Source organism: Talpa occidentalis, unplaced genomic scaffold (genome assembly GCF_014898055.3).
Source record: "Talpa occidentalis isolate TD23 unplaced genomic scaffold, MPIMG_talOcc4v2.1 talOcc4.8, whole genome shotgun sequence".
NCBI lineage: Eukaryota > Metazoa > Chordata > Mammalia > Eulipotyphla > Talpidae > Talpa > Talpa occidentalis.
Genome location: NW_023605194.1, coordinates 22,685,243 through 22,706,955, shown reverse-complemented (window position 1 = coordinate 22,706,955; position 21,713 = coordinate 22,685,243). Strand labels below are relative to the sequence as shown.

General features: G+C 51.5%; 1 protein-coding gene across 3 annotated transcripts in view; it reads right to left on the bottom strand.

The window, feature by feature from the left end:
* Positions 1 to 9,072: 9,072 nt before the first annotated feature.
* Positions 9,073 to 21,713, bottom strand: part of CRTAC1 (cartilage acidic protein 1) — a 130,607-nt gene continuing 117,966 nt past the window's right edge. The window contains exons 11-15 of one of the 3 annotated variants that reach the window (XM_054690194.1): positions 21,450 to 21,618; positions 13,987 to 14,132; positions 12,664 to 12,706; positions 10,323 to 10,466; positions 9,073 to 9,846 (exon numbers count right to left, since the gene is read on the bottom strand). In XM_054690194.1, the coding sequence (XP_054546169.1) occupies positions 9,728 to 9,846; positions 10,323 to 10,466; positions 12,664 to 12,706; positions 13,987 to 14,132; positions 21,450 to 21,618 (621 nt within the window). In that variant the 3' untranslated portion in view covers positions 9,073 to 9,727. Of the gene's footprint in view, positions 10,467 to 12,663; positions 12,707 to 13,986; positions 14,133 to 21,449; positions 21,619 to 21,713 lie in introns of all 3 variants that reach the window. The other 2 variants (XM_054690195.1, XM_054690193.1) reach the window with 2 other exon arrangements.

The following is a 21,713-nucleotide window of genomic DNA, read 5'->3' as shown; positions in this document are numbered from 1 at the left end:
TTGCAATTCAACTCAGCTCAACTGGTGTGTGTGTGTGTGTGTGTGTGTGTGTGTCTGTGTGTAATTTGGTATGGGTTGTGGGGTTTATGGCAATGTTTGATTTTTTTTAAATGTTTGATATTTTAAAGAGTGGGGCATTCAAAAGAAAAGATCCCTGGTGCCTAAGGAAAATCGTAAAACAGCCCAGGTTTACACAAGGAGCCATTAACCTTGACCTCCTGCACTTGTATGCAAAATAATGTCACTTTACTCATGGAAAAGAATCCAGGGCTTTCAGCAGAATCTAAAGGGGTAAGTGACCCCCCCACAAAAGGCTGAGAAAAACTGGTTTTGAGGAGTCACGCTGTGGATGTGCCTGGCATGAAAGAGGTGCTCAGTTAAGTTAGTTTCTTTCTTTCCTTTTGGAGTGCAGCCTTTGGAGGTTCCCACATGACCCTCTCAGGCGGACTCAGTCTCTTGGCAGCGCCCAGGGCACACTAGAGCTCACGGTTCTTCCTCTAAGCAGCTGTTCAAACGACCTGTCATTTTAGCATCTGCTGGGCGGCAGAATTTAGCTGCAGCATCCTGGAGCTGCACCCGGCTTTGTGGCTTCAAATCATGGATAATAGAGGAGGTGGAAGAATATGGAGGGGGTCTGAGGGTTGTACCGGTGAGCAGACCTCTGTAATTCACCCAGCTATCCTGAGTCTCAGCTTTGTCATTTGTAAGATGAGAACATTATGAGAATGCATCTTTGTAAATGATAATCTGTTTCTCCAATGTAAGATGTTATTGTTATTGCTGAAGTTACACTAGGACCTCATTACACGGTGGCCTCATGATATAGGTTTATAGTCAGGTTTCAGATCCTTGCATAGAGTAAACAGATATTTATCCGAGGGTTCACTGATTCCTTAATACATGCCAGGAACATCCACGTACATTATGATTCCATTTAGTTCTCCAGTGCTCTGGTGGGTGGTTGTATTTGAATTCTTATTTTATAGAGGAGGAAACCGATGTTCCAGGTAGTTAAGTAACTTGACAAGTGCCCACAGCTAGTAAGTGTCAGACAAAGGTTTGCACTGCATCCCCGACACAGGTCCCGCTCTCATTCTGCTGGTGTCGCCGTCAGAGGCAAACTCTGTCCTTCTGGACTGACTCATAAAGACAGATCCCAGACCCAGAGAGAGGCACGTGGACAAATGCAGACACAGAAAAATGAGCTTGGCAGGGGCATGAGGGGCTAGTTATTTTGGAGTAATTCAACTTATCGATTTCTGTAATGGAAAAGTGATTGGGACCAGCTACCACCTGAGAGCAGTGCTGAGCAAGGCCCCAGAAGGGGGAAATGTTACACACAGCTTGGGAGGGGTTGTATAAGCCAATGGCCTCCTTCCCTTTGTCCCTAGTTCCTTGGTAATTTCTTGGAGGCCGGGATCTTGTCTTACTCTTTGCCACCACGCCCTCCCCATGCCCCAAGTGCCTGTCAGAGCGCCTTGCCCTTGGCAGGTGAATGGGAAGTGGAGCCCATCACAATCTGGCAGGAAGAGATGAGAATATACAGACACGAAATCCTCAGGCCCCTGGTGCAACATGCCACTGAGAAGTAGCCTAGGTGGATGCAGACAGGTGAGCAGTCCCTGAATGATACAGTTCAGCTTTAAGTGATCACTGGATAAATTGCAGGGGAGAGGCAGTGACCTAGGCCACCCTCTGCACTGGGCAGTAAAGTTGCCCTGACCGTGACCTTGTGACTGTGCTCATGGTCTCTGCCTATCCTGGGAGGGAAGAGGAGGGAGTAAGTGCCCTGACCCTCCTCGGCCCCTGGTGCTGGTCCCTGAGCACCATGACTTTAAGGGGGCTAGGCCTTGTGGGGCTGAATGCTTTGGCTGGAAAGTCTGGGCGAGGGCCCTAGGGGATGAAATATCTCCGACAGGTGGATGAATGGGTGGACAGATAAGCGGATGGATACAGAGGAGATAGGTTCAGAGAGATGACCGATGAATCAGAGGTGAGCCTGAAGCTTGCCTGGCCTGAGATGGATGCGTGCAGACCCCGGTGAGGCAGGTGAATGGATGGGCTCGGGTCAGCCCCGTGCTCCCAGGTGCAGATCTAAATACAGAGCTGGAGCTCTTCAAAGGGAAGATGCTCTGTAACTTGGTCCCCAAATGAACTCTGCATTTGTAACTCTGAGTGATGGATGTGTCTTGTCGGGAAAGATTCTTATAAGTCTAACATTGCCCCAGTTAATGACTTATGGATTGCTGCAAAATCAGGCACTGTTAGAAGTGGAACCCGGAGGTTAAAAGGCCTGGATCAGATTTTATAATAACATCTGCATTTTATCAATCTGGCATGGGCTGAGCACTTCACCTGCTTCATCTTGATGAAGCCTCACAATGGCTCCAGGAGGCTGTTGTGACTCCATTTTGTGGATGAAGAAACTGAGGCACAGAGTGGCAGACTAGCTTGTTTACAGAGAGAGCAGGTGGGTATCTGGGATTCAAATCTGAGTCCATCTGACCCCAGAGTCTCTGGGTGAAGAGCAAAATTAAGAAGAGATGGAAGTAGGGAGGTGGGGAGGCTTGTGGATCAGCTAAGAACGGGAGTGTGGGGTCCTGGCACATGAGTGCGGCAATGCAGAACAGAGGTTTGCATTTAAGAGCCACAATAAAACAGATGAGAATTTGGAAAATAGAAGCTTTTATGAAAACTAGCAATGTTTTGGGGTGAGGTACCAAGACTTTTCCAGTGACTGCGTGCCATGGAAACTGTCTTCCCTTCTTTCCCCTCTGCCTTTGCCTTCAAAGGCTATAAATCTTAAACCCAAGGAACTGAAAGTTCAGGGAAGGTACACAGATGGTCCTTGACTTAGGATGGTTTGACGTATGATTTTCAACTTTATGATGGTGCAAAAGCAATATCCATTCAGTGGAAATAGTATCTCAAATGTGAAGTAGAGATTCTGTTTTTCGATTTAAGGACTATATTCAACAAAGTACATTCAACACTTCGTTATAAAATAGTCTTTGTGTTAGATGATTTTGCCCGGCTGTAGGCTAATGTAAGTGTTCTGAGTATCTTTAAGGCAGGCTCGGCTAAAGTAGGAGGTTTGGCAGGCGAGGTGTATTAAATGCATATTTGACTTAAAGACTGTCAATTTGTGGTGGGCCTCTCAGGATGTCACCCCATCATAAATTAAGGAATATCTGTGTATGGGGTCACCTTCCTCTCTTAGGTGAAAACTTGTCTCTCTAGTGTGGCCCCCATGAGGAGCAGGGGCAATGTGGGTGTGCCTTTTTTTTTCCTTCCCTTGAGCTCCGCACCCAGGTTGGAGGTGGAGGGAAGAGAGTGGATCTTTAGATCTTTTGGGAGGGATGCATGAATGATTCTGGGGGACAAATCCATCATGGTTGCTCTCAGGCTGACCATGAAGGAAAATGAGTTAGCTTTACAGAAATTCCAGCCACAGATCCCCCCCACCCTACTTGGCAGGCAGCCCAGCCAGGGTCAAGAGGTTCTGGGCAGGTGTAGGGTAAAAGGAAGTTATCAGTTTTATTCCCCCTTCCCACCATTAGCATCAATGATCGACACCTCTGGTCATACACGCGTGCCTGAAGTGTGGTCTAGGTGTGCATATGTGGGCACCCCTGAGCCGAGACACTGAGCATATAAGTGCCGCAGCAGAGGACAGAGGCGGCAGAGGACTGTAGGGAGGTATGGGTTAAGGAAAAAATGTCAGGCTTTACTGCTCTTCCGCCATCAGGATAGATGATGGATCCTTGTCCTGAATGCATGCCTGATGGTGGGCACCTGGAGTAGGGTGTGGGCATAGGTAGATGGGATTCACCTGGGCTGAGACTGGGCTTTTAAGGGCGATGTCATGGGGACGCCAGCAGCAGCAGAAGCCAAGAGAGAAGCAGAGAAGGCCGGAGAGCCCAAATAGAGAGAAGACTTGCTGGGGGCTGGGAGGCCTGCCAGCCTCCCGGCCCCCCAGCACCCCTGCCTGCTGTGTACCGGGTAAATCCCAATAAAAGACCTGCAAAAGCCACTGAGGACTCTGACTCCTCCTTTACCTGGTCTGCTGGATCCTAGAAAACCTGCACTGTGGTCTTCTTGCCCTTAACAGGAGGACAGATGGCGGAGAGAGTAGAGACCAGTGAAGAGACCACGAGAGAACGCCAGAGAGCCCAGAAACATATATAAGGATTCGCAGGGGTCCCTGAATTGCTGTTACCCTGCTGGCTTGTTTCCCCTAATCTGTGGGGATGATGCCAAGGGCTCCAAGTTACTCTTTCAAGGTGCCCGAACCAATGAGGAACCCACCAGGCCTAGGATGGTTGCAGAACAGCAGGACATCCTGCGCAGGTGACTCAGCTTCTGCTCTGTTCCCACCCTCCCCTCCTATGCTCCTGACACTGCCTGCCAGCTCCCTTCTCTCAGCTGAGCAGGCCCCTCCCCGCACCTGCTACCTCCACTCAACTCTTGCAATGTAGCCTGATCCATGATCCAAACATGGTCCTCTGTTCACTCGATGACACTTACCCCGACTCTGCTCTATGTCAACAAAATGGAAAGAACAAATACTTAAAGGCCCTAACCCCCACAGCTTTGAAATTGTCGATACCACTGTGCATCTGAAATGCTTCAAACTTGCTGGAGAAGCAGGCCGGGAGGGCACTGGGGCTGAGATCTCAGCATGGCTGACTTTGAGCAGTCGGCTGGGTGAACAAGAAGGTGCCCCAGCGGGTTGCAGTCCTCTGGAAAGGCACTGCTCCTTTTGGGTCCTCAGCTTCTATAGCTGAAAAGGAGTGGGCAGGACTAGATGACTTCTCCGGTGCCTCTGGGCATAACGACCTAGGATCTGTGATGGTTGGGGCTGAGTCCCCAGGCCAGTCCACGAGTGCCTGGTGACCTTTCTCAGTGCAGCCCAATCAATGCAACACCCTCCCTCGGTTTCCCATATTTTACGATTCCACCCGAACTGGCACCGCATGAGACCTAAGCCTAACACCTCAGTGGAGCCCAAGCCTGGGAAGGCTATTTTCAGGGTTGGGGTCTCTTCTCTGCCAAGCTGTCGGCCCCGCCAAGCTGTCAGCCCTGTGGTGGCGGGTACCCATGTCTCCCACGCTACAGGCTCCCGGGTCACCTGACTGCAGCAGGATGGGGTTTGGCATTGAATCCATCCAGGCTCCATCCTGAACTTTGCTATTTAAATTATCAATAACATTTCCAATTTATTGGGGGCTTACTACGGGTGAAGCACCATGTCAAGTGTTTTGTATCATCTCATTTAATACAATAATTATGTGATGGGTATTCCCCATTTTACAGACAAAGAACCAGGCTCAAAGACAGATCATTTGCTCTGTCTCTGTTAAAAATCAAGGCCCACCTGGCCCTACCTATTGGAGAAGGTGCCCTCCCCTGCCCAGCACTCCCAATAAGCCTGAGTGCTCCCCAACTCATCACCATCTCACACACTATATACTTATTGGGGGCCCACCTTATGTCAGCAGGGCAGGGTTTTTGCTAGAACAAGGCCGTGTCCAGTCAGTGTATGTTGAAGGGTAACTGGTTCCATCATTAGCTCAGGTGCCAGTTACCTAGAGATGGCCCAGCATAAGGGTTAAGGAAATAGGCTTTGGAGCCAGACAGTTTTGGGTTTGAATTACAGCTTTTGGGTTTGAATTCTAGCTCTAGGACCTTGAGTAACTTATTCTTTATGAGCCTCAGTTTCTTCAGTAATAAAACAGACTAATAACATTGATCTCAGAGGAGGGGTGTGAAGTTCTCGGCCCACGGTAGGCATTCTGTAAATGTTAGCTCCTTTCCCCGAGGAGGTTTTGTCTCTTCTTGCTTCTCATTTTTCTCTGATGGCCTACCCTTTGACCATTTTTCTGTTCAACAGCAGTTCCTTAAGAGGATGAGCTGTTGCAGGAGGGGGTTGGCATATCTGTGGAGTTTACCAGCCGTGCTCTCTCACTCTGCTGCGTCCCCTTCCCAGGATGTGCCTGTTGCTAAGGAGACGCAACAGCAGCCCAGCAGGATGTGGCTGGGGTTCTGGACCTAGCAGAAGGAGAGAGGCGACAGCTGACCCCGGGGAAGGAGAGAGGGAGGGACTCAGCTTGCCTCCTGGGCTGAGGGTCTGTGTCAGGGATTGACTTGGAATCTGCTGGAACTTCGCTGACTCCTGGAGAAAATGGAGCATTCTCCTCCGATTCCATCCTTGAGGCTCTGGAGAGGCGACCAACGCCCTGTTCAGAGGCAGGAGCGGCGTCCCTGCTTGGTCTAGTGTCCGCCGTGCTGCTCCGGGTGTGACGCCCAGACCCTGGGAGGGGGCCATAGCAGCCAGAGTGACACATAATCAAACTCCTGGCCCTCAGAATGGCACCTCCCCAGAGCAGGGTTGGCGACCAAGGAGAGGCTGGACGAGGTCCTGGGGGACTCGGCATCGGCCACGCCGGCCTGCGGGGAGACTGGACTGGGCACTGCTGTCTCCTCCTGCAGTGTGAACGTGACTGTGAGACTCTCAGATCCTGGCCCTCCAGGGTCTCCATTTCTTCCCTCTGAGTCTTCTCTTGTCTTGGGGCAGCATGAGAGAGGGTGGCTTCGAGGCGACCAGCTGGCTGCCCAGGGAGAAGGCAGGCACAGGCTTATGCAGAGGCTGGGAGTCCGAGGGCCGCCTGTCTGTCCCAGCCCTGTGACCCTAGACAAGCCAGGCAGCTTCTCCATAAAGCCCAGATGATTACAGGACTTTCCTCCTAGGATTGTTGTGAGGATTAAATGCGTTGATTCTTGTAAAGAGCTAAGATCTAACCCAGACACTCCGAGTTCACCGGACCTAAGCTATTACTGTCTTTTTAAAGGGTGCATTCCTGGCAAGAGAAGCATTCTTGGCAGAATAAGGGTGGTATTATTATTATTGCTACCATTATTATTGTTTGGCTTTCCTTGAAAAGTGGGAAGTTCAGGCAATGCTGGCCCACCTCCCTGCTCTGCTGGGGTGAGTGGGGGCCCCTTCAGATGGAGCACAAGCACCTCGTTTGCAAAATCCCTCAGGCCCATACACTATGGGTCAGCCCCTGAAGGCATGTTATTTCTGTGAGAAACTCATAGGCAGCAGAAACCAACAAAGATGTAAGGAGCCCCAGCAGGGCTCAGGAGGGGAAGAAGACCCCACAAGTCTCAGAGGAAGGGAAATTAGGAGACAAGGGCTGGAATCCTGAGTCTGGTTAGTGTGCATGTGGTTCTGTGCTGCTTTCTGAGGCTGGGACAGCACAGACCTGCCAATGCACTGGGCTTGAATCTCTTGGTTCAGAAAGCTTGGACTCCTGGCCCACTGGGGAGGCCCTACTATTTGGGGGCAGATAATGTTAAATTGGTTCAGTACCTCTTTTAGCCTCATATTTCTTCCAATATAAAGCATCTTGGGGGCAGAGGACTTGACCTCCTCACTGGAGGGACTTTGGCCTCATGGGAGGCCCCATGCTTGTCCCACAGACGGTTCTCAGTGAATGCTTGCTGAATGAACGCAGGGACGAGTGGATGAATGGAGAGAGCTTTCTCATATAGCAACACAGGAATGTAGCTAGATTTTTCAGAAAGCCCCTCGGAGACCCTCTCCAGTGCTGTGCACGGGGGTTCTCTTTCTGGCAGGAAGAAGGCAGTGTGGGTTACCTTTCCTTACCATTGTATGCGCAGTGCCTGGTACATAAGAGGTGCTCAACCAACAGTTGCTGAATGAATGAATGAATGAATGAAAAGCCTTTTCACCCTGGAGATTGAATCCTTAAGTTGTGCTCTTAACAGCTGCAGTGATTGTAACTCATCTGGACCTCCCCTTCCCCAGCCCCCTCAAGGTAGGGTTAAAAGACACAAATTACCCTGTTAGAAGACAGGTGTAGAGAATCATGGTTATCACTTACAAGGCACCCTCTGAAGTTTGCTGTCACATGGAATTTCCTTCTGCCCTTGGCAGGCTGTCTCCCTCACTGTCCTGTCCCTTATGTTTCCCGCTGTGAGCCACCCGTCAATGGACTCTTGTTATCTTGTCATTTACTGTTGCATTTGGAGCCATTGCCTCTTTGGGTTTTGGTTTTACTTATCTCACTATCTTAGATCTACTTGTTTGTTTCTAAAAGGGCAGCAGCTTCCTGAAAGACTAGGGAATAGACTGAATAGTGACAGCACTGTCTGTCACCCCCGGCCCCACAGTGTAGTGGAAAAGGCGCCAGCCCCAGCTCGGGACCAGCTGGCTCTGTGACCTTGGGCAGAGACTTCCTCTCTCTGAGCCGCCTGGGATCTTTAATTCCATGTTAACACCCAGGAATGGGCTTCCCAGAAGTGGAGCAATTTTTAGGTTGGTGTATGCTTTCCTGTGAAATTGTAGCTGTTTTTATTTTAAAACTTTTCATTTAAACTTCTGTTCAAGTGTTAAAACAGCACCAGCTACAAGGAATTAATATTTTGTGATTTATAGGGAAATATTATTATTATATCAAAAAATGGTAGGGTTTTTTTTGTTAAATATGTTTTTTAAAGGCTTGCTGTATTCTTAAATGTGAATTTATTACATCTCAGGTGACTTTTTTTTTTCCCCCATGAAGAATAGATCTGTGATTTATAATGAACCTTCACGCTGAGGCTGGCCGTGAAAGCATTCTGTGGCGTTACATCATCTCCAAAAGGGTGCTCTGGCTACAGAAGTGCCCAGGCTTCCAAACATATTGCAGTGAAGACCAAGTTGCAAGGTTCTTTCTAGAGCTCAGTGTAATCTGAGACCAGCCATGCCTGTGTCCAGCCACACATTGAGGGGGGTTAGAAAGGGAAGGGCCATTAGGGACAAGCCCAATTCTCTTGCCATTTGGATTAGGGAAACTGAGGCCCAGTGTGGAGAGGTGACATCCCTCAGGTTAAAGACCCAGAGTACTTGTTTCATATCTGTCCTCTGCTCACCACACATCCCTTGCCTGATCAAGGGTCAAACTTAGGTCTTCCAAGTGTGACACATACATACACAAACCACTGCTCACGTACAGGCGATGCAGCTCCCTGTCTGATGACTTGCTTTTCCAATTTCTACCCGAGGGAAGGGCTGCTGCTAGGTCAGCATCTCAACCAGCACCTACTTGCTCCAGGTACTTGTTTTCACCAGCTAGCCACTAACATCCAGCAGAGAATTTGTTGGCATAATTTCTCCAGAAAGAGGCTGGAAGACTTAGCAAGTTCAAACTTTAATATTTTTATCAAGAGTCCCAAAGGGCTACCCTTTCACCCTCCCATCATCACCACCAACCCCAAATACGGCTTTCTCTGCCAAAGGAAGTCAGGGTGCACAGAACAGAAACAGCACAGGCCAAACCAGCAGGCACAGGATACATTATAAAATCAACTGAGCAAGCCATCTTTGTTAAGGGCAAAATAAGACACTCTCAACACTGAAGGATACAGAAAAGCCAGGAGTATTTAGATTCTTCTGAAGGACTGAGGGAGGTTGGATGGGGTATAGAGACTTTCCTTTTCTGTTTTCTCAGAAAACATGCAAAGAAAGCCTTCACAAACAACTAAGTTTACACAAATAGCAGTATCTCCCAAACTTCCCTTTTCAAAGATGGCCACCCTGCTGTCCATTCAGAGGGAGCACGCGGCAGAATCGACTGGGCATGGAGAGAGAGACAGGCAGCAGGAGAGATTTAGTTTTCCACAAAGGTTGTTAGTTGTTTTTTTCCTTTATTGACAGGATTTAAAGTGCATATAACTGAAGGCAAAGTCCAAGGCCTAGAGAAAGATATAAGGCCCGAGAGAGAGGCTCAGAGATTCTAAAGGCGGCAGAAGGATACCTACCTAAAAAGGCCACTTGAGCTGCAAAAAGGATGGGGTAGAGAGATAGAAAATGGGAAAAAGAGAAAGGGGGTGGGGATGGGAGGGGGTGGGGGAAAGAGTTTGGGAGGAAGAAGACAAATACCAGTTCAGAAATTCAGACAAAGATTAGTAGGAAGAGCTAGTTTATATCCCGGGTAGGAAAAGATGGGCTGACTTTAAGGCAGGAAAATTTTTTTTTTTTTTTTTTTTTAGAAAATGTGTCAGGGGAGATATAAGAAGAACAATGGCTTCAGACGAGGGTGCAACACTCGGGGGCCCTTCCAATGCTGGCAGTTAGTTGTGTAGTATTTCTCCAGCCTCTGGCACGGTCTTCCCTGGAGACCAACACAGCTCTAAGGAATTTCCATCCACCAGGAGAAGGCCGGGGCTGGGCATCTTGATCTGGGGCCTCCCCAGAGCTCCCCAGTGGAAGGCACTTTCCTTGGCTACCGGGCTGTGGCCAGGGCCCCACTCACCCACACAGGCCGTGCCGTCCTCATTGGGCTCGTAGCCCCGACTGCACCTCTTGTTGGTCCGGCACCTGTAGCTTCCATATGTGTTCACACAAACGGGCTTGTCGCGAGGGCACACGAAGGGGAACTGGATGCATTCGTTAGTGTCTGAAAGACAAGGGGAGCCGCTCAGCTGGGGGAGTGGGGCAGCGGGGCCTAGCTCAGGCTTTGCCAGCCCTATCCGCTCTGTGACCTTGGCCTTGTCCCTTCTCCTCTGGGTCCTCGCGTCCTCACTCAGTCCCCTCGGCTGGCTGCTCCTGTACTTGACCTTTACCTGTTGGGGCACTTTGGCTTGGCCCTGGGTCTTCTCTCTCCCACACTTCCTCTATGGATCCCCTCTTTTATGGATGAGCCCAGACTTCCTACCTCTAGCCACAGCCTCTCCCCAGGGCTCCATACTCATGAACCTAGCTCATGTGCGTCTTTCAAACTTAGTATTTCTGAAATGGAGCCTTGGATTTCCCCAACCCTCAAGTCTCTTCCACCCCTAGCTCCTGTTTCCTTAACTCAGTCAATGCCACCATCACCTGCTCAGCTGCTCAAGCACAAACCAGCCTGACCCCGGACTCCCCCTTCTTCCTCACCCCCTACAGTAATTTAACAACAGAGCCACCCGTCCTGCCCCCGGGCACTCTCATCTGCCCACCTCCTCCCTTCTCTGCCACCAGTCTGTTTCCACTGCCACCCTCTCTTGCCTGGGTCTCTGCAGCTGCCTCCTGACTGGCCTCCTGCTTTCTACTCTTCCCTCTAGTACAATCAGGTATCATCAGCCAGAATGACCTTTTGAAGTGTGAATCCATCATACCGCTCTCCTGCCTCACTGTGAGGGCCCGAAGGCCCAAGTCTGGTCACCTTATGGAGCTGCCGGGCCCGTCATGACTTGGCATCTGGCTTTTCTCTGTCTCCCTGCATATGAGCTTCCCGTGTTTGGTACCTTCAGCCCTTTTCCTGCTTCCTTGTCTTTGCTCCTGCTCTTGCCTCAGCTCTTTCTATGGATTTTCTTGTTCTTGAGGTCTCATTTCAAAGGTCCTCTCCCTGACCACTCATCTAGAATAATCTCCAGAGAATGCCTTGTGTAAGGACCCTCAACTCCTCTAGTCCAGCTGTTGGTCATGTGTTTGTGGTCTGCACCCCAGCACCATCAGGGGCCTGCTGTGTCGGGGGCACAGGAATTTTGGCTGGATGGGTGGCCTCACAGTTCCTTCCAGGGTACAGAAGACACTGGAATTTCTGTGGACCTGCACCATTAGCTTGGAGCAGCCAGGGTGGGGACGTGGAGAGCAGAGGGGCCTGATGTCTGCCTCAGGCCACCATAACACCTGACTTCTCACTCGTGGCCTTTTGCCCAGGCTGAGCCTCCTCCCAGACACTCTCCCTCTCTGCTTGGTGCATCCTCGTCTCTGCTCAGGTCTCAGCCTAGACCTTTTTGCTTTCTCTGGGCTGACTTCTCAGACCGCCCCCCACCCAGGGCCCTGCTTTTTGCTCCCCCAGCTGGGTCCCTTCCCCACCGATTCCTGCTCCTCATGCTTTACTTGTGTGCCTCTCCCATGGGTCCTAAGCTCCATGAGGGCAGGGACTGTGTCTGTCTCCTTTGCTCTTGTGTCTCAGGAGCAAGCCCATTCACAGGCGCGGACAAGCATCTATAGTGTGAACTTTAGCCTGAGGGTCTAAAGCAGGAGGAACCCTTGACCTGACCCTCATGTCTGGTCATTGAGATGGAAGACACTGGATGGAAGTTGTTCTGGACGCTGAGCCTCTAGGCCACCCCTTTCCCACTCCAAGTTCTCGGGGGACTTTCAGAAGACCTGGGCCCTCATGGAGCTGCTGTCCTGGCTGTGTTGCACGCGGGTGCAATCTCACGCCTGTACCATGACCACATTCCCCAGCCTGGATTGTTCCCATGCCCCCTCGTGATGTCCACCCACACCTCCCTCTGACGTGCCCCTCCACTGGCTGGCCAAGAGGAAGCCTTCATACTGGACATTGGCCCTCTGCCCCCAGCCATCAGAGCCGCCCACAGCCAGGCCTCCCAGGCTCACTGTCCAGGCGGTCCTGTGTCTCCTCCCTGCCCTCTTTATTCATGGCTGGGAAGCACCACCAATTCCCAAGAACCACAATGATTCAGCCTGCTGGTTGCAAATCTCCCCCCACACTCCAGTCACACAGTTGTTGTCTTGGCATCTGGGGTCCCCTGCCCACTTCGCCATCCCTTATTTGCAACTTTAGCCCTTGCCAGGGCTCAGGCTACCATTCCCCAGGGAGTGCTGGCCTCTGTCCCATCCCCGGGTGCCTGCAGGCAACTCACCTGTGCAGTGACCGTTTTCCTGCTGAGAGAATCCTTGACCACACTGCAAGGGGGGAAGAAGCAGAGACAGTGAGCTGAGGAGATCCCATTTTAGGCCCCCCCAGAGCCACATCTGCAGAGGAGCTGCTACTCTGACCCCAGAACGAGGGCTGTGCTTAGCTCTGGGTCAAGGAGGAGCCCCCTCCCTGTCAGGACCCCTTCCCTTGCACTGAGAATAACAGACAAAGACCAAGAACAGACTGGGTCAAGCTCCTGTTCATCCTCAAGTGGGATCCACGTCCCTTGGCTGGAACCCCTAAACCACCTGTGCCTCCTGTGTCATCACGCTAGGCAGGGCTGGGTCCTCGTCAAGGCAAAGTGTAATGGGGAGCGGGAGATGCTTTTCGAGGAGTCAGCTCACCTCCCACCCCCGCTTCTCCAAGAACCTTCCCCGCTCCCAGGGTGGGCACATGTGCCAGGCTAGATGCCCCTCCGTGGGAGTGGCTGATGAAGGGTGGACACCCCATCAGGGCGGGGTGAGTCAAAGACTTTTTGGCTAGAATTTGAGCAATTGAGGTTGAGATAGACTTGGGAGCCTGGATGCACCCCTGCCGGGGTTTCCTGTACTGCTTGGAGATAGCAGTCTGGGGGCAGGACAGGGGGCACCAAACATAACACCCAAGACAAGATGTCAGCTGTCCATCCCGACAAGTGAGGGGCCTGGTGGGGATTACTGGAGAGGGGTGATGCTCCCCTCCAAAAAGATGGGCACTAATAATAAAGACCCTTAAGCTCCTGGGGCGGAGGCTGTTGAGCTGCCATGGAGCCTGCTCATCCTGAACGTCCCCATGGGCTTTGTGAGCGCCCCTAGAATCCTCCCTTTGTGTGCAAGTTTAAGTGGATTCTAATTATTTGCGCCCACATGATGCCCTTGAGGGTTAGAAGTCAGAGCTGTTCCTCAAAGAGCCCCCAGAGTCCCCCACCCTCAGAGACTTGAGAAGAACCAGCAGGGAAGCAGGAGGCCTGGGCCAAGTGTTAACTGCTTGCAAATGGCCGTACAGCCTCGTGGATTCCTTTCCTTGGTTTCAGTTTTCCTCCTTTGTAGAGTAGGTGCAGAAAGATTTGACCTGTCAATACCCCAGGATTTCTGTGAGGAGCAGAAGAGGTGTGGGTGATGGCAGGGGCAGCCACACATGGAGAGTCGCTAAGAAGCCTGCTCTTTGTGACGATAATTCCCATCACTCTAGCGGTGATGTCTGCAGACTCTTGGGAATCTAGCCTCAGCCCCAGGCGTGGTGGATGGGTCTATTTTCCTGGCAACGAGACCACACTGCTTTTGCTCACCTCAAGTGGGGATGGGCCCTGAGATTTGTTCTCATCCTGGGGGTAGGGGATTTCCAGGACTGAATTCATCTCCTCACTGGTCACGCTCTGGCTCGCTATCTTGCCATCCGGCCATGTCACTTCCACGCTGCTGGCTTCATCCTTCCCTGTGGGGTGGAAGGAAAAAGTGTGAGCAGTAGAGGAGAGCAGAGGAGTCTCAGCAAAAGCACCATCACTCCTTTAATAAAAAAGATGAATTGAACACTGTTCTAAGTGCTAGGGAAACAGTGAACAAGGCAGATGTGCCCACTTTCCTTCAGCACAATGCCGACCAACAGAACTTTCTGTAATGATGGAAATGTTCTGTGTGTGTTCTGTTCAATATGGTGGCTGCCAGCCCCAAGCGGCAGTTGGGAACTTGAAGTGGGACTAATGTGTCCAAGGAACTGAATTCTAATTCTACTTAATTTTAATTAACATACATTTTAACAGCCACAATGGCCAGTGGTTACCATCTAGGACGAGGAAGCTCTAGAAATTATATTGAGTGTCTAGGTCAATCAGCATGAGGTTTTTTTGGGGGGGAGGGAACCAACTAGTAAGCACGTTGACTGGGATTAGGGTCCATATCTTGGCTGTGTGGCTTATGGGATATGTTGGAAAGAGCACAGCGGAAGGCTGGCCTCCGGGACAGTTGGAGACAAATCCCAGCTCTGCCGCTGACTTGCATGGAGTCTCATGAAAGTCCTATTTATGTTTATTTTTAGATTATTTATGTCCATTTTTATATCCCTACCCATATTCATATTTACAGCCTGGGAGGGACCAGGCTCTCCTTTGTCATTGGGAATGTCCCTGCTCTCAGGGAGTTTCCGCTCTAGTGGGGCTAGACAGGCAAACAGATGCACAAATAAGTGGTGTCAGATATTGCCAAGCTCTGTAAAGAAAACAAAGCACAATGGGCAAAGAAGCATCAGCCTTGTCTACTCAGACTGACCAGGACAGGCTCCTGGGCAGAAGGCATTTGAGTTGCATGCCAATGAAAAGCTGCGGTGATAAAGAGCTAGAAGGTGGAGGGCACAGGAGAAAGAACATTCAGCAAAGCTGAGATGTTCCCTAATGGTGAATCCATCCTCAAAGCAATGCCTTCCGCTGTTGGCAGAAAGCAGGCTGGAAAGATGTACCAGGTGTTAGGCATTGTCAAAGCGCACCGGGCTCCCTGCAAGGCAGGCCCATCACTATGGCAAGATCAGGCTAATAGTGACAAACTGAGGTGGCAGGGGGCGGTGGGGGGATCCTCCCCTGCAGGGAGAGGCTGTTCTCCTTGTCATTCACCTGGGAAAGAGGTTGTACTCAGCACAGGTAAGAGAGGGTACAGTCCCCTTGTTATTTCACACCATGGCTGAGCATATGTAGGCCCACTACTCAGGAGCCCACACACCTGTACACCCCACAAGCATCCTTTATAGGCTGAAGAGATGACCTGTCAGCACATGTGCCCCTTTTACTGTGATGTATATAGATTCTGCTAGAAAACAAGTGAAGCTGAGACCTTGCTGTTAACTTGAGAGTCTGCTTTTGGTTACTACGTCCATCCTTGGATTGACAAAGATAGCCACCTGGGGGAAAAGGGTAGTCTGTGAAACATCATCATGTATAAAGGGGTTCCCCTATTTTGGAAAAGGGATACATGCAGACTTTGAGAAGAAGCTCTGTGGGGACTCCCCTGTGCAGATTCTATGGCGGGTGGGTGCTAAGAGCACGGTGGGGAAGGAGGCAGCTGCAGCTTCTTCCCAGAGATCCCGGATGTCCGTTTGGGGATTTCAGAGGAGCTTGCACCTGGTGAACCACTTCAACCCGCATCCTGATCCTCCCTGAGTTTGGTTCCCTTTTGTTTTATACCCAAACCTCCCCCAAACCCAAGTCCTCCCTCCCCAGCTCTGAGAAGTCTCATTGGAATGTTCCAGGCTTGCTGCCGCTGTGCTGTGAGTTAATGAGGACAGGGACCAGCTGTCACACACTGGAAGTGTCAGAGGTGAGCAGCCTTTGCCTCCTCAGGCTGGGGCGGGGGAGGGAAGTAGTACCAGGGCGAGGGCCAACTTCTCATCCCATGGAGATTCACCCCTTCCAGGCCACTGACTGGGTCTGAGTTTTGCTTTATTAAGCCAGGAAATATTTCTCATAACCCCCTACCCCCACCCCCCGCTCCCTCCTTCTACAATCATTTCTTTTGGGGGAGGGTGTGGAAATGGGAGCGAGGGGTGTCTGTTACAGAAATTTTTTCCATCTTGAGTGTCTTGAAGTTCAAGAGATCTGGCATTTTTAGGGTGTGCGGTGCCAAATAAAGTGGCATACATAAAAAGTAAACATTTTCCATTTAAAAAAGGAGACAAAGGAAAGCAAATGTTTCTCACCTCAGCCAACAGAACAGCTACATGAATACATTTTCCAGCCTGACTGAAGTGCCACAAATAACTCAAAAGAGACGCCGAATATTCATAGACAATCACAAATTTACATCCTGTATTTGCCGCCTCCTCCTGCGTTCGCCTGCCTCCTCCCTTCCTCCACACCCAGCACCCAAGCAAGCCCTGGTTTCCTCAGCAGGATTCTCTCCCCAAATTGGGTGCCCGCTGGGACCCCGGCTTCCTCGTCTGTAGATGGGGTGTTGACTGGAGCTCCGGGACACCCACAAAGGACAGCCCTTCCTCCCTGGGATGTGAGCCCCGCCCGGCCTGGTGCTGTACCCTCGGCATTTATCCCACCGGCTCTTAGATGTGGGGGCACCGGCCGTTCCCAAGGGGCTTTCTTCATTCACTTGTTGGCGACAATACTAGGGAATTTGTAGCCCGAGCCCCACCAGGTGATCTGCGGTGTTGCACTGGCACCTTAAGGCAGCACCTCGAGGAAGGAACTTGTTTTATAATTTCCAATTTAGAGACTTGGGGGATGGATGTGAATTGCCCACAGTTACCCAACCAGGGAGCCTCTGGCCCCAAAGCCCACAGCTACTATCCTGCGTCCTACTGCCCACCTCCCACCCTGCCCGGCCCGGCTGGGAACAAGCACCACACGGGCAGGGTGTGGGGTTCAGCAGGAAGGAGAGACGGTCCCGAGGAGCTGAGTCCGTGCAGGTAACGGACAGAGCGAGGCTGTTAAGCCTGGCAAGTGCAGTCGCCGTCTTGGTTCCAGCTTGGCAGGCCCAAGGGGCGTGCAGGCGTCTGAGCTAGGACTGGGGGAGCCCAGGCGCCCGTCCCCAGGCCAGGTGACTCCTCTGCCCCAGAGGGCTCGGGTCTCACGCGGCCACATGAGCAGGCCTGGCTCCTAGGCACTGCTCAGTGGCTGCCTGCCCCTTTGCCAGGCCTTGCACAGGGAGTGGTTGGCCAGCAGAGGAGGCCCTGCTAACCAGCACAGACGTGAGGTCAAGCCAGCAGAGTTGCTTCTGGCAGCTTTGAAAGGACAAAGGCCAGGGAGGCACAGAAAATTGTGCTTTTCAGAAGAATTACAAGCAAAACAGATGGTGGGAATACAGTTGGTGGAATATTTTTGCACTTTAATAGTGCCATTTTTATGTGGGCCACTGAATTTTCCTTCCCTAAGTGAGCACCAGCCAGCTTAGAGGCAGCTCTGAGTCACGAGCTAACAATTAGTTGAAAGGGAGGTGGTACGTGTATGTGGGGGCAGTTGGCAATATTTGGGGTGGACTGGTTGAGTGGGTGAGACCCGGGTGGGGCTGGCAGGGGATAGCAGATTATTGGTGCTTGTTTTTACTTTCTGGGTTTGGTTGAGCTGCCTTAGCCCTCTGCCAGCCAGGATGTGGCGAGCCAGGGTGTGGGATATGCAGGGCTAGGGACGCAGGTGCGGCTTGAGTAAACAGGTATGTGGGGGCACTCACCAAAGACTGGGAGCAGAAATGTTAATTTATGAGCGTGGCACTGTCTGCACTCTGGAGGAGCAGAGAAAGGTCAGGGTGGAGGGGGCAGCAAAACCTGGGGCTCCACTAAGCAGAGATGGGTGGGGTGGGAGATGACACCCCCAGAAGAAACAGTCCTATAGGAAGAAGCTCAAGCACTCTGCACAACAGAGGGGGCCCTCTGGGGGCCCCTGAGAGCAAACATCTGACAAGATCCCCAAGTTTTTACTGTACTGCACTGCAGCTCGACCTCTGGGCCGGGACTCCACTGCGGTCTGAGAGGCTGGAGGCTGCTCCGTGCTCAGGGCAGTGTCTACAGTGCCGGGAGGCGCTCTCCAGCCAGAATGGAGATGAGCAGGAAGCCGTGCCTGGGGAAAGGAAGAGGGGCACGTATGTGCACCCACAGACTCATCTGCTCTCACCACACCTTCTGCAAAGTCAGGAGGAGGCAGGGGTGAATCTTGGAGGGAGGAGGGATGCAGGGCCAGTTGGGGTGAGTCCGGATGTTGTGAGCGCTGCTCGGGGGACAGCCCAACTTACCCAAACTGGCCCTGCGGGGGGCCCCTGCCCCTTCTTTGCACAGCCTGCACTCCATCTGCTTTTCAGGGGCTTGGGATGCCAAGGCACACCTTGCTTATGTTCTGAACATGCCCCTTCTCCCCCCAAACCCCATGGAACAGACTTCTCAGGATCGGGAAGCCACTGCACTGCCTGTCATTGGGGGGCTGACTAAATAAATAATGCCTGAAACCCCGTGCAGCGCTGCCGGGACATGGTGGAGACAGGGGCAGACTTGGAATGATGTCCAGGGTACGGTGTTGAGAGAGAGAGAGAAGAAAATGCCAGTGTGGGAATAGTAGAAAGCACATAATCATTTTTATCATAAAAAATCCCAAGGAGTGTATGCCTGGAAATGTGCTCCGATGAGGATGCATGTCATAAAATCCTATCAGGAGGCCTGAAGCTGCTCCTTCTCCTTCCCCTCCCACCCCCAGCCCCCTTCCCTGTTCTGCGCTTTCTCCTCCTAGCACTCAACATCTTCGGGCACTTCAGGGCTATACCTATTCATTAGTTTATTTTGTATTCCTTGCTTCTCTGCCTTCCACTGGCAGGTAAGACCACTCATGGCAAGAACCTGCACTTGCGTTTGGCACCTAGCAGGTGCTCAATAAATATGTATTGGATGGATGGATCAGATGGCACTGGGGGAGGGTGGAGGGAGAAATGTTCACATCTTGCTTAATATTCCAAACATAGTGGTGAGATTACAGGTTATTTTTACTTTCTTTTTTGATTTTTAAAAAAAATAATGCTGGATTTTCTAATTTTCCTAGAATCAGTATGCATTATTCTTACAACTAAAAAAACATAAAAAAATAAGGCCTAAAAACAACTGCTGCTGCTCCCAGGTGCCGGGATGCTGGCCCTGTTTACAGGAGGACCCTTTGCAGGAGCTCTTCTGCAGCCCTGCCCTGGCACGGCCACACCTGTTGTGACTCTTTGCCCCTCCTGCTGTCCTGCTCCTCCTGCCCAGCCTGCTTGGGGTGTCCTCAACAGTGTGGCCCTGGCCTCACTTTCCAGACTCTGCTCCCTCCGCCCCAGGCAGGACTCTGTTGTGCAGAGTGCTCGAGCTTCTTCCTATAGGACTCTCTCTTCTGGGGGTGTCATCTCCCACCCCACCCATCTCTGGGCCTTGGTGCAAGCCTGCAGCCTCCGAATGCTCCCCTAGCCCCCGTGCTCGCCTTCCATACTCCCACGCTCCCAATAGACCTAGTTTCAGTCCCAGTTCCGTGGGAAAGCTGCCCCGGGAGCTGAACTGTTTCCCCTGGCGCGGGGCTTTCATGGACACTGGGCCAGCATGATGGCGCGTGTACATCTGCCTGCCTGCAGGAGAGTCCCTGTGTCTATCACCTCCCTGCCTGGACTGGAGGGAAGGAAGAGTTTCTTCTTTGCCTTAACTGTTTCTCTGTCTCTGTGTCTCTTGGTTGCCTCCAGCTCCTGTCTCTGCCTGTCTCCCCACTGTCTCTTTCTCAATCCTTCCATCTAGCCTTCCCCAGGCTTCTTGCTTCCTTCCCCATCGTTGGCACCTGCACCAGTTAGGAGGCCTGTGCTATGCTCCATCGTGGAGGAGATGCTGTTGGGTTTAGATGCAGGGGCCTTGGGGCCACAGCTTGGAGTACCCACCCACTCCCCTCCCTCGCCCCTGGCTGTGTTCTAGGCTGCTGGCCCAGCTGCCTGATGGGTCCCTTAGCACATCTCACTGCAGGCCCAAGGCTGAGGCGCAGGGGCAGGGCATCTTCCTCAGTGTGTCTCTGGAAGTGGTAGCAGAGGGGAGCCTGTGGGGGCACCTAGGGGCAATTGGAGGCAGAGTTCAAACCCAAAACAATTTTTGAGGCACATGACATGCGTCTTAAAATAGAAGAGGGAGACCATGGGATATGGGGCAGGAGAACCCGGCTCAGTCCTGGCCTAGCCATTGATTTGCCATGTGAGCCTCAACTTCCTTATGTATAGAATGGGATGGTGTTGGTGTCCAGCCAGACACCTGGATCAACAGCCTACTTAGGATACCATGAACAGCCTCACTGGGGCCTCCTTTGTGAAGGAGGCCTCAGCTTCAGTTTTCTTATCTATAAAATGGGGGTCAGGATTCCTGATTCATCATGTTGGACTGGGAGTTGAATAAGGAACCATAAAAAATACTTAGCCCAGTGCCTGGCACAAAGTTAGTGCTTGGTTAGTGCAGTTACTGCTATATTGCCAGAGGACTGCATATTTAAATGTCATCTTGGACTTTCGGGTCAGCAGAGCAAATGGCTGTCCTCAAAAGCGATAGACCCCCCAGCCGCAGGCCAATCTACTCAGTGCAAAATAGCCTGAGAACGTGTTCCTATAACCAGGCCCTGGGTCCTCTAAATATCTCTGCATCTTCTTCAGGCTACACAAAGAGTATGTGTTTCCTGTAAAAGTTGAAAAACACAGTAACACACATACAGGAGAAAGTACAAACCAGACACTCAGAGAGGTCTGGGCTTGGGCCCTCGAGCTGCTATGTGCCTATCACCTGACCCGGGCAGGTTTCTGAATTGTTCTGATCCTCAGTTTCTCCAATTGTTAGATGGGGATAAATGACACCCGTCCCACAGGGTAGTCAGGTGGATGAAGTGATGTACCAAGAGTAAAGAGCCAGCGTTTCTGGAACAAGTTAGAGCCGCTATAATAATCCAGCTGCTCAGAGAGAATCGCTGTTCACACTTTCTGCATTCTCTTTCCTTTTTCTCTCTGCACATATGATGTGCGTATAATATTAACATATACATATGCATTTATTACTTTGAGATCATATTGCCTATTCCTTTTTTGTTAATAGTATTATCACCTCAAGGGTGGGAGGATTTTGAACTCGGGGATATTTGACTCACATGCTTTCTTGACCATGATGGCTCAGTAAAGACACTCTTGGATGCCCCTGGAGATTCTTAACATTTTTTCCATTATTACCTTTCCTCTTCTGGAAGCCTTTTAAGATTATTTCCCCCTAAACCCACGGTCTCCCCAGGTCCTGACTCACCCAAGCCAAAGTGGGCCACAGGCTCCATCTCACACAGGTACCCCGAGCCCCCGTCGATGATCCTCAGGTGGGCCCCACTCTTCTTGGTGTACAGCACGACCTTCGCCCCTCTGGCGAAGGCCCCAAATCGGGTCCGCGGTACCACTCGCAGCCAGTTGTTGCTGAAGCCCTGTGGGGCGAGGGAAGGAAGATGGCCTGGCTCAGCCGGAGGGGCAGGGGCAGGTGGAGAGGAAGGGACGAAAGAGCAGAAGGCACAGCCCAGGA